Source organism: Staurois parvus, unplaced genomic scaffold (genome assembly GCF_062004578.1).
Source record: "Staurois parvus isolate SC_StPar_1 unplaced genomic scaffold, SC_StPar_1.0 ptg001087l, whole genome shotgun sequence".
Classification (NCBI taxonomy): Eukaryota; Metazoa; Chordata; class Amphibia; order Anura; family Ranidae; genus Staurois; species Staurois parvus.
In genome coordinates this window covers 105,375-118,638 of record NW_028318883.1, presented here as the reverse complement: position 1 = coordinate 118,638, position 13,264 = coordinate 105,375, and the positions used below count along the sequence as shown (strand labels likewise).

At 45.5% G+C, this 13,264-nt stretch overlaps 1 protein-coding gene across 9 annotated transcripts in view; it reads right to left on the bottom strand.

The window, feature by feature from the left end:
- The window catches only part of PKIG (cAMP-dependent protein kinase inhibitor gamma), a 118,464-nt gene that overhangs the window by 1,616 nt on the left and 103,584 nt on the right, over window positions 1–13,264 (bottom strand). For 7 of the 9 annotated variants that reach the window (XM_089658624.1, XM_089658627.1, XM_089658622.1 and 4 more), the window contains one exon: window positions 1,687–1,864. In XM_089658624.1, the coding sequence (XP_089514750.1) occupies window positions 1,687–1,834 (148 nt within the window). In that variant the 5' untranslated portion in view covers window positions 1,835–1,864. Of the gene's footprint in view, window positions 1–1,686; window positions 1,865–5,062; window positions 5,375–8,766; window positions 8,790–13,264 lie in introns of those variants that run through there. The other 2 variants (XM_089658630.1, XM_089658629.1) reach the window with 2 other exon arrangements.

The window sequence follows — 13,264 nt, the reverse complement described above, 5'->3', positions numbered from 1 at the left end:
AACGAAATACAATCTCCTCTAAACTGTTCCCTTTTTAATCAAATGTACCACCTACAGAAATCGTCCAGTTTCTTGAATCTAATAATGACTTTATAGAATGAAAGAGGTAGACAGAGATGGAGAACTGATCACTGTAACCCTCGGCACCATTGTGTGACAAAACTTCTATCCATGCGTAGTGGACTGGAACCTTGTTCCTGAAGAAGAACTGGGCTCACCTTTTCCATACAGTAAATGGCAGAACTACAGCCAGAATGTATCTTTTGGTTTTGGACAGAATGTGGAACAGTTAGATCCTCTGTCAGCATTTTAATGCTGCCTGCGACCCCATTAGAGAAATGTGCCCTCACTATATTAGAGGACGTAAGCAATTCTTACTAATGGGGACACAGAGAGCAACAAAACCCCACAAAACCTTCCTCACTCCACTAATAATGGTCCATATATTGCTGTCTGGGCCTAGGTAGACATATTCCTCTCACTTCCAGGCCCTAAGACACAACAGGAGGTTTATTTTCACTAGGAAAAACCTAGACCAAAAAAACAAACAAACTGATCCCCCATGAAAGGGTATCAGCACTCAATCTTGAACTGAAATAAACAGGACAAAAATCCTCTCACATTTAGTCAACAATGAGGCACTTTGATTGTATGATCTGTGCTAAAAGAGAAAGACAAGTCAATCTGAGGTTTGATGTTCCTTGTCAGCCAAGTTCACGTGACCAAATACCCAAACTCAAGCCAACCTGGTGTAGCAAAGGTCACATGACCAAGCTCCCCAAACTCAACCAACTTGGTGTCTCAGAGATCACATGGCCAAGTTCCGCCACTGAAGCCAACCTGGTGCTGTAGAGATCACACGACCAAGTGCCCCAAACTCAAGCCAACCTGTGGACACCGAGATCACATGACCAAGCACCCCAAACTCAAGCCAACCTGTGGACACCGAGATCACGTGACCAAGCGTCCCAAACTCAAGCCAACCTGTGGACACCGAGATCACGTGACCAAGTGCCCCAAACTCAAGCCAACCTGTGGACACCGAGATCACGTGACCAAGCGCCCCAAACTCAAGCTACCCTGGTGCCACAGAAATCACGTGACCAAGCGCCCCAAACTCAAGCCAACCTGGTGCCACAGAAATCACATGACCAAGCGCCCCAAACTCAAGCCAACCTGGTGCAGTATCTTCTTCAGGTAAGTATGTCAAGCCCTTCTGTTACTACATATTTGTCCCCCAAGACTGCCATCATATTTTTATGTTACCTTTAGGTTTAGGGCTTCTTTAAAATAAACAGATCGCATGTTACACAATCTGCTATGATGCTGTGAATTCTGGCAGTTTTGAAAGACAAAAATGACACAGAAAATAATGTATGCCTATCCGTATTCAGTAACATTCTATACATTGGGCCTGACTATCTGCATGGAGTTTGTATGTTTCATCCAGATACACTGTTTGTGAATAAGGCAGGGATGGTAGGATTCAGTCCTCTGTAAATGGAATAACCAAGGTCTACAATGTCAGAGGAGTCTTTCTAGTCACAATACAGCGTGTACTCCTGACCCTTGATTCTTGGAGAGGACTGGAAACCAGCAGTGGTACAGAAGAGCCATTCAGCAGCAATACAGTACATTGTTCCAGTGACAACACAATCACCATTCTACAAAGCTTGGATAACTAACCTGCTCCTTGAATGGACAGGTCTCCTATGTCCTCTGAAAGGTCTCTCACCCCCGTTGAGCTGCATTCTCCCTTGATGTCAGGCACTGCGTTGCGTCTCCCCGTTCGGTCACACGTTATAAATTCGCTGTAAGCAGACTCTACATCCATAACGCCTCTATCGTATCAAATTCATTCGATCTGCAGAGAGAGAGAGAAGTAATAGTCAGAGAAGAGCTGTGCATAAGAAGTAGCTGCAAAGAGCTGACCTGCCAAGCCATAGGAAAGCTACATCTGGAATCTCAATAGACTACTAGAGACAAACACATTGTTCAGGCCCACACTTTTCATTGGATTCCTGGGGTATGTCATACTGATGCAAGGACCAAAACGTTCCAGCAGATGGCAGCAGATTGACAGAAGTTATGCTGCCCAATGAGGGAAGGTGGTGATGGATGAATATAGAACAAATTCATTGATCGATCCTGGAGATCTACTGCTAGGGTCTGCAGTGCACTGTGGATTTATACCATGTCACCAGCACATAGAGGACAAATAGAGAGTGATGTGTGGTACACCGCACTGGGATCCCAGCTCTCATGATTTACATGTCATGGACCAAGAGGAGTTCACAGCTCAGCATCCCCAGTATTAGTGTCCAGTGAGGGCCCACTCTGTATCAGGGGCCACAGCCACACTTTGTGTGTACATTACTAATATTCCTGGGACAAAAACCAGCTTTATAAACAAACAATTTAGAATAAAATGAAGGCATACATTCTGCTAGGACTGTAATATACATGATAGGATTTACAAGAGAAGAAATACACTTCACTACAACAAAGCAAAGAAACTAAAAAACTTGAGTCCATCATCAGATGAGTCCTCATCAAAGTTCCCCTTACATCAGAGCCCCCCATCAAATTCCCCCTTTCATGAGAGTCCCCTCATACATCCCTTACATCCAGGTCCTCATCATGAGACCTCTCCTACATCAGAGGCCACATACAATCTTGCAGTGGGCTGAATTTGGCCCATGGGCCACAGTGTGGAGAACCCTGTTCTACATGACCAGCCTATCTCTAGGCCTGGGTGTGATCAGGGGGTTAGTATCGAAGACAACTTTCACAAAGTCTACCTTTAAACAGGAAATTAGACAGGCCAGGATATACAGCACAACTCTGCCACACAGCACAGCCAGGTAGAGGACACTGCTAGTAGTGGTATCCACCCCTCTCCCCCAAATCTGCTGAATGGATAATGTAAGACACACAGGTGGCTCTGGAAGCAGGGCTCTAATCTATACACCAGGACATACACAGAGATATCTAAATCAATAGCAGATTATGTAATCTTCTTCAAAACACCGAGCGCACGAGAAACACAGAGCGCACGAGAAACACCGAGCGCACGAGAAACACCGAGCGCACGAGAAACACCGAGCGCACGAGAAACACCGAGCGCACGAGAAACACAGAGCGCACGAGAAACACAGAGCGCACGAGAAACACAGAGCGCACGAGAAACACAGAGCACACAAGAAACACAGAGCACACAAGAAGCACATAACAGCTTGTAAGCAGCTCATCAATGTATAACTAGCAGGAAAAGTACGCATACAGCATACAGCCCTGGCAAAAGGTTTGAGACTGACCCAAATATTAATTTTCACAAAGCCTGCTGCTTCAGTGTTTTTAGATCTTTTTGTCAGATGTTACTCTGGTACACTGAAGTATAATTACAAGTATTTCAGAAGCGTCAAAGGCTTTTACTGACAATGACATGAAGATTTTGCAGAGTCAATAGTTGCAGTGCTGCCTTTCTTTTTCAAGACCTCTGCAATTCTCCCAGGCATACTGTCAATCAACTCCTGGGCCACATCCTGACTGATGACAGCCCGTTCTTGCATAATTAATGCTTAGAGTTTGTCAGAATTTGTGTGTGGGGGGGGTGGGGGGGTGGGGTGGTCGTTTCCCCTCCTCTTGAGGATTGACCACAAGTTCTGAATGGGATTAAGGTCTGGGGGGTTTCCTGGCCATGGACCCAAAATGTTGATGTTTAGTTCTCCAAGCCACTTAGTTATGACTTCTGCCTTTTGGCAAGGTGCTCCATCATGCTGGACAAGGCAATGTTCCTCAGCAAACTGTTCTTGGATGGTTGGGAGAAGTTGCTCTCGGAGAATGTTTTGTACCGTTCATTATTCATGGCTGTGTTCTTTGGCAGAATTGTGAGTGAGCCCGCCCCCCTGGCTGAGCAGCAACCCCACACACGCGTGGTCTCAGGATGCTTTACTGTCGGCATGACACAGGACTGATGGTAGTTCTCACCTTTTTTTTCTCTGAACAAGGTTTTTTCCAGATGCCCCAAAAAGTCAGAAAGGGGATTCCATCAGAGAAAATGACTTTACCCCAGTCCTCGGCAGTCCAATCCCTGTACCACCTGAAGAATATCAGTCTGTCCCTGATGTTTTTCCTGAAGAGAAGTGGCTTCTTTTCTGCCCATCTTGATGCCAGACCATCCTCCAAACGTCTTCGCTTCACTGTGCGTGCAGATGCATTCACATCTGCCTGCTGCCATTCCTGAGCAAGCTCTGCACTGGTGGAGCCCCGATCCCACAGCTGAATCAACTTTAGGAGACGGTCCTGGCGCTTGCTGGAATTTCTTGGGCGCCCTGAAACCTTCTTCACAACAATTGAACCTCCCTCCTTGAAGTTCTTGATGATCTGATAAAAGGTAAATTTGTATGCAATGTTAGTAGCAGCAATATCCTTCTCTGTGAATCACTTTCTGTGCAAAACAATGATGACTGCACGCGTTTCCTTGCAGGTAACCATGGTTTACAGAGGAAGAACAATGATTTCAAGCACCACCCTCCTTTTAAAGCTTCCAGTCTGTATCCTAACTCAATCAGCATGACAGAGCGATCTCCAGCCTTGTCCTTGTCAACACTGACACCTGTGTTAACAAGAGAATCACTGATATGATGTCAGATGGTCCTTTTTTTTAGCAGGGCTGAAATGCAGTGGAAATGTTTTTTTGGGGATTAAGTTAATTTTCATGGCAAGGAAGGACTTTGCAATTAATTGCAAGTCATCTTATCACTCTTTATAACATTCTGGAGTATGTGCAAATTGCCATCTTAAAAACGGAGACAGCAGACTTTGTTAAAATTAATATTTGTGTCATTCTCTAAACTTTTGACCACGGCTGTGCTCATTCCTTAGCACTCAGCCATCCCAGCAACCAGAAGGATCTGCATTAATAGTTGTCTCAAGCCCCCGCAGGTAACTGGCCCACCCACATGCCCCCTTCATACTAGGTATAAACTGATGAGCTGCTTCCCATCTTCCTCTCATTGAGAAAATACATGATTAAAGTCAGGAGGCCTAAAGTTTATACCTGCCTACATATTCGTGTAAAAAGAAGGAACACATCCAGCAGAATTTTATTCCTTCCATACCATCACATAATTCTATCCTCCAGCCATCGGGACTGGGCTGTGAGATGGGGCTGTAGTACAGGACAGCTGTAGACAGAGATGGTGCACTGGGATAGAATGCTCTCCTGGCCCTTCTGTTCTGAAGGCCCTTGTTCTCAGGCAGAGATCACCATTGGGCCGTTCCCTAAGGATTCCAGGATACAGAAGCTGGGGTACCTCACCCGCTCCCCGTCTAGAACTATTTTCCATGATGCTCAATGTACATCATGCTTCAGGAATGACACGGATGATGCCAATATGCATTTGTTCTGGTGGCTGGGGCTGCAGAGGAACTCGGCAAGCACGGCTACATTCCAACATGAAAAAGAAAATCTTCCTGATGAAGTATGGAAACATACTACACCTGTCCAGTGATCTTCTACTGGAGAAAATTCTTATGAATAATTCCTACCATCCAGCTGTAGCAATGACCTGATCTAGTCCCCTGCTGTTTACTGGCTGTGTGTGTTGGATCCTTCTAGATGAAATGTGTGGGCTTTATTGTATGAAAATAGATTCATGACTAAGCAAGGATCACAGTCTCAGCAAGAGCTCAGTGCCAATCTACTGATGTGATATAACATTCACACCCTCATAGGATAGATACAACCTAGTGTATACACCATCCTGCCAGGGTTTTATAATTCAGCACACACCGTCTGGTAGTCATGGGACAATGCAGTGCATACACTGTGACCATCGTACAATCCATGCACCTTCCTGTGACCATAGCACAATCCACGCACCTTCCTGTGACCATGGCACAATCCACGCACCTTCCTGTGACCATAGCACAATCCACGCACCTTCCTGTGACCATGGCACAATCCACGCACCTTCCTGTGACCATGGCACAATCCACGCACCTTCCTGTGACCATGGTACAATCCACGCACCTTCCTGTGACCATGGTACAATCCACGCACCGTCCTGTGACCATGGCACAATCCACGCACCTTCCTGTGACCATGGTACAATCCACGCACCTTCCTGTGACCATGGCACAATCCACGCACCGTCCTGTGACCTTGGTACAATCCACGCACCTTCCTGTGACCATGGTACAATCCACGCACCTTCCTGTGACCATCGTACAATCCACGCACCTTCCTGTGACCATGGCACAATCCACGCACCTTCCTGTGACCATGGTACAATCCACGCACCTTCCTGTGACCATGGTACAATCCACGCACCTTCCTGTGACCATGGTACAATCCACGCACCGTCCTGTGACCATGGTACAATACACGCACCTTCCTGTGACCATGGTACAATCCACGCACCTTCCTGTGACCATGGTACAATCCACGCACCTTCCTGTGACCATGGTACAATCCACGCACCTTCCTGTGACCATGGTACAATCCACGCACCTACCTGTGACCATGGTACAATACACGCACCTTCCTGTGACCATGGTACAATCCATGCACCTTCCTGTGACCATAGTACAATACACGCACTGTCCTGTGACCATGGTACAATCCACGCACCTTCCTGTGACCATGGTACAATACACGCACCTTCCTGTGACCATGGTACAATACACGCACCGTCCTGTGACCATGGTACAATACACGCACCGTCCTGTGACCATGGTACAATACACGCACCTTCCTGTGACCATGATACAATACACGCACCGTCCTGTGACCATGGTACAATCCATGCACCTTCCTGTGACCATGGTACAATACACGCACCGTCCTGTGACCATGGTACAATCCACGCACCTTCCTGTGACCATAGTACAATCCATGCACCTTCCTGTGACCATAGTACAATACACGCACCGTCCTGTGACCATGGTACAATACACGCACCGTCCTGTGACCATGGTACAATACACGCACCTTCCTGTGACCATGGTACAATACACGCACCGTCCTGTGACCATGGTACAATCCATGCACCGTCCTGTGACCATGATACAATCCATGCACCTTCCTGTGACCATAGTACAATACACGCACCGTCCTGTGACCATGTTACAATCCATGCACCTTCCTGTGACCATGGTACAATACACGCACCGTCCTGTGACCATGGTACAATACACGCACCGTCCTGTGACCATGGTACAATACACGCACCTTCCTGTGACCATGGTACAATACACGCACCGTCCTGTGACCATGGTACAATCCATGCACCGTCCTGTGACCATGATACAATCCATGCACCTTCCTGTGACCATAGTACAATACACGCACCGTCCTGTGACCATGTTACAATCCATGCACCTTCCTGTGACCATAGTACAATACACGCACCGTCCTGTGACCATGTTACAATCCATGCACCTTCCTGTGACCATAGTACAATACACGCACCGTCCTGTGACCATGGTACAATACACGCACCGTCCTGTGACCATAGTACAATACACGCACCGTCCTGTGACCATGATACAATCCATGCACCTTCCTGTGACCATAGTACAATACACGCACCGTCCTGTGACCATGTTACAATCCATGCACCTTCCTGTGACCATAGTACAATACACGCACCGTCCTGTGACCATAGTACAATACACGCACCGTCCTGTGACCATGATACAATCCATGCACCTTCCTGCAACCATGGTACAATCCACGCAGTGTCCTGCTGTCATGGCATAATCCAGTGCAAACACCATCTTGTGCCCATGGTATAATCCAATACACATTATCCTGCTGTCATGGTATAATCCAGTGCTCACACCATCCAATAGTCATGGTATAATCCAGTGCTCACACCATCCAATAGTCATGGTATAATCCAGTGCTCACACCATCCAATAGTCATGGTATAATCCAGTGCACACACCTTCCAATAGTCATGGTATAATCCAGTGCGCACACCATCCAATAGTCATGGTATAATCCAGTGCGCACACCTTCCAATAGTCATGGTATAATCCAGTGCGCACACCATCCAATAGTCATGGTATAATCCAGTGCGCACACCATCCAATAGTCATGGTATAATCCAGTGCGCACACCATCCAATAGTCATGGTATAATCCAGTGCGCACACCTTCCAATAGTCATGGTATAATCCAGTGCGCACACCTTCCAATAGTCATGGTATAATCCAGTGCGCACACCATCCAATAGTCATGGTATAATCCAGTGCACACACCATCCAATAGTCATGGTATAATCCAGTGCACACACCATCCAATAGTCATGGTATAATCCAGTGCTCACACCATCCAATAGTCATGGTATAATCCAGTGCACACACACCATCCAATAGTCATGGTATAATCCAGTGCACACACACCATCCAATAGTCATGGTATAATCCAGTGCACACACACCATCCAATAGTCATGGTATAATCCAGTGCACACACCATCCAATAGCCATGGTATAATCCAGTGCTCACACCATCCAATAGTCATGGTATAATCCAGTGCACACACCATCCAATAGTCATGGTATAATCCAGTGCTCACACCATCCAATAGTCATGGTATAATCCAGTGCTCACACCATCCAATAGTCATGGTATAATCCAGTGCACACACCATCCAATAGCCATGGTATAATCCAGTGCACACACCATCCAATAGCCATGGTATAATCCAGTGCACACACCTTCCAATAGCCATGGTATAATCCAGTGCTCACACCATTCTCTCTGCCTGCAGAATCCCAGCTAGTGACCACTTTCTGCCTTCTGTCCGGTGGAACACAACACACGGATGGTGCATACCCTGATCATATCCCTTTGGTAAGCCTACCCAAGTACCTCCCACTCTCATCTATCAGTTTATTCCCCATGCAAGCCTGATTTCAACAATCAGATGGCACACAGCAAGCCAGCATAATGGCGGGTTTCAGATCATTACTCCAACAAACATGAAAAATATTTCATGAAGCATGACACTAGTACACTAGAGGTTGTTTCTAAAATATGCCTGACGTCCTTTAAAACCCAGATCTGGTCTGGACAGAAGACGTATAATTATAAACAAAAGCTTCCTTCAACTGTCATAAAAAAAAAAAAAAATCAAAAGCGGTTCCAAGATCCCCTGGCATTCACCACAAAGCCCCGTCATGTCCTGAATATACAGGGACATTCCACTTTGAAGAGGGCTGTTTATGCCTGTGGCAGCTGGAGCTTTACTTAGAGAATTGTGTGTCTGGCGGAGTCACACAGGAGGCACCCTCTTCATGTCTGTCCCTCCTGTACATCGGAAACTTGGATATGTTCAGTCCCTGGGAAAAGCAATGACGCTGCATGACTTCATCACAAACAGAGATTTCCGACCAGACTTTAAATACTATTATTTTAATGAAAGGATCTGAGTGTTTAGCTGTGTTTTATTACTATTCATTTGTTGGTGGACATTTCCAGGTCTTGGGGTGTGCGGACCCCCTATCCCATTGCCTAACGCTCCAGTGATGCAATTATACTAGCCTGACTATAACCTGTTAAAAAATAAAACAAATAAAATCTATTTAATGAAAAGCCCCCTTGAATGTTGATGTCTGAAAAAATGAGAAGGCTCTTCTGTGCACCCCTCTGATCCAGGTTCCCTGGTTACAAAGGCTGACCATAGACAGCTTGAGGTTCAGTTTATTTTCCTGATTAGGCCCGAGTTCTAGCCATGGCTGGCCCTGCAATCACTACCCAGATCAGCAAAAGTCAATTTAAAAAATGTACTATGTCAGGTGGAAAATTACTGACCCCAACAGTGACTTCTCAGGTAGAAAATGACTGATCCCAACAGTGACTTCTCAGGTGGAAAATGACTGACCCCAACAGTGACTTCTCAGGTGGAAAATGACTGACCCCAACAGTGACTTCTCAGGTGGAAAATGACTGACCCCAACAGTGACTTCTCAGGTGGAAAATGACTGACCCCAACAGTGACTTCTCAGGTGGAAAATGACTGACCCCAACAGTGACTTCTCAGGTGGAAAATGACTGACCCCAACAGTGACTTCTCAGGTGGAAAATGACTGACCCCAACAGTGACTTCTCAGGTGGAAAATGACTGACCCCAACAGTGACTTCTCAGGTGGAAAATGACTGACCCAAACAGTGACTTCTCAGGTGGAAAATGACTGATCCCAACAGTGACTTCTCAGGTGGAAAATGACTGACCCCAACAGTGACTTCTCAGGTGGAAAATGACTGACCCCAACAGTGACTTCTCAGGTGGAAAATGACTGATCCCAACAGTGACTTCTCAGGTGGAAAATGACTGACCCCAACAGTGACTTCTCAGGTGGAAAATGACTGACCCCAACAGTGACTTCTCAGGTGGAAAATGACTGACCCCAACAGTGACTTCTCAGGTGGAAAATGACTGACCCCAACAGTGACTTCTCAGGTGGAAAATGACTGACCCCAACAGTGACTTCTCAGGTGGAAAATGACTGATCCCAACAGTGACTTCTCAGGTGGAAAATGACTGACCCCAACATTGACTTCTCAGGTGGAAAATGACTGACCCCAACAGTGACTTCTCAAGTGGAAAATGACTGACCCCAACAGTGACTTCTCACACACTTCTGTAGCATGAGCCATACACACATAGATTTCTCTCTTTCAGCCCTCTACACTGAACAACATAGATAGAGAAATCTCTGCTGCCGGTTATTTCATTGCGGATGCTGCAGATGTCTGAATACCTGAACAACAATGAAGAAAAAAAAATTCCAAGAGGCGCTGGGACTTTGATGTGAGTTCAAAGTAGTGAGAGGACAGAAACATTTGAAGAGCTCACTGGCTCAGGTTAGGTTGCCCACACCAGACAAGGCTACCCTTCAGGGGGTAATAACCCCAGCAGGTTACCAGAAAAAAAACACAAATGGAAGGAGCACCAGACCAAAGGATTAAAAAAAAAAGTCCAAATTAATTCATTGGTTTGTATAAAAAAAAAAAAATTCCAATGTGTTTCTGGAGTCAAAGAAACAACCCCCTTCATCAGGACTACAACAAAACACACTATACAGGCGTACCTCGGTTTACGAATGCCTCAGTTAACTTCATTTTTGGTTTACGAATGAAAATCCATTGACAATAATATCTCGGTTGACAAATTTATTTCGCAATACGAAGTAAGCTTCCCCAGGATGCATTGCGCCTGGCAGGTTTGTAGCGCTGGCCCCGTGCCTTTAAAGTGCACTTTATAAAGAGTTTTGAACAAATAAACTTTTTGTGACATTTTTCTGAACTCCAGAACGGATGAATTGGTTTTCGATGCATTTACTAATTCATTTTTAATCATGTCCCTGTACAGTATTTATGCCTGTAAAGTGCACTTTATAAAGCGTTTTGAACACATAAAAGTAATTTTTTAAAGCTTTTTTTCTGACCTCCAGAACGGATTAATTGGTTTTCAATGCATTTCTATGGGAGACCGCGTTTTGGTTTACGCATTTTTCGCAATACGAAACTTCCCGGAGAAAGCATTAAAATCGTAAACTGAGGTAAGCCTGTAATGTAATTTGACTGATGAAATCATGAATTTAACAATCATGTTTTATAATTGTTAGCATGCCCCAAAAAGCGTTGGCATTTTTTTTTTATTACAAACTAATAAATAAATTTGGACTCTTATCCTTTGGTCTGCTGCTTCTTCGATTTGTACATGAATACCTGAACAATCACTGTAGTGGATTGGCCAACAGCTTTTCTTCCGCTCCATCAATGTTTCAGTCGACGTTTGCTTAGCTGGGTGGTACTGACAGGACAAGCTAGATCTAGAATTTCAGCAAATTCAGCAGGAATCAGCCAAATTTTGAGCCATAATATGGCCAACCCCTACCGCTTGTCTACTGAAAACACCTTAAAGGGATAGTTCACCTTTACAAAAAAACTGCCTATGCAGATAAGGGACATCTATGGATAAAAGCACACTGAGTAGCTCTTACTAAGGTTGAATAATGTCCTTGCTATGGGTGTAGGGGTTTTACATGCCTCCTAAAGCCCGATTGGAAACTCCCAGGGCGTTGCTAGGTGAGGCCTAGTCATTACTGCTCACCGTCACCATCACAGGAGTGAGCTCTCAGATGCTGAGCTCAGAGCTACTGCATGAGGGGAGAGAAAGAGCACATGAGGAGGTCTGAATCAGAGAAGCTCACTTCTGTGATGGAGGAGGTGAGCAGTAATGACTAGGCCTCATGTCCTAACAACATCCTGGGAGTATTCCAGTCAGGCTACACGAGGTACATAAATGGCCTACACCTATAGCAAGGACATTATTCACCTTTAGTCAGAGACACACAGTTTGTTATTATCCACAGACACCCCGTATCTGCATAGGCAGGTCTCTGGTAAAGGTGAACTGACACTATAACTGACTGCTGAGGCCTTCATATGGGAAAGGGAGATGCTGGGTGGGCAAAAGCTGGCCATAGTTAGATTGAAATTCAGCCGGTTAAGCAGGGACCTGATGAATTTCAATCCATGTGTGGGTGTGCCTGTTTCACAAAAGTTGATCGTTGTCAAAACAGGCTTGTTGGAAAATGTGTTTCAATCAGCCAGCTAGAGCAATCGACCAGTGTATTTTGACAGTGGAGAGAGAGTCCTGCTGGCAGAATACAATGTCCCAGACATAACTTTCCAAAATACACTAAAACCTTCACAGGTGGGGAAAAAATGATGCCTAGCTTACCTACACCCCCAGTGCTTGCTCCAAAAGCACAGGTGCACTTGAAGTGAATGTAGACTAGAACCTGCAGAACCCATAATGAAGAACAGCTGATGTCACCTATTCAGAGACATGCGAGTCCATATCACTGAGAGTGCTTTGTTTTTTAGACTGCCCTTTATATTTTAATTAAACAACACACAGATCAAACAGGCCTTTCCAAAGCAGGAGAACAATGCAGAGCTCGCAGACTAATCCCACAGCTTTTGTGCTTAGCAGTATTTTCAGTGATCTGGTAATAGCGGCATTGTGTGTGGATCAGGTGACCGCACTCTTTATACACACACAACAATTAGAACATTGGACATCTGTAGTCCAGGCAGAATTAACAAGTACTGATGTGGAACCAAGTACTCCGAGACATGTCTACTCTACACTTACCCACAAAACTCAGTCTGAACAGTGTCTCAGTGTGGCCATTCTTCTCCTCATCTATATGGATGGGTTCTACCCATTACCGCCT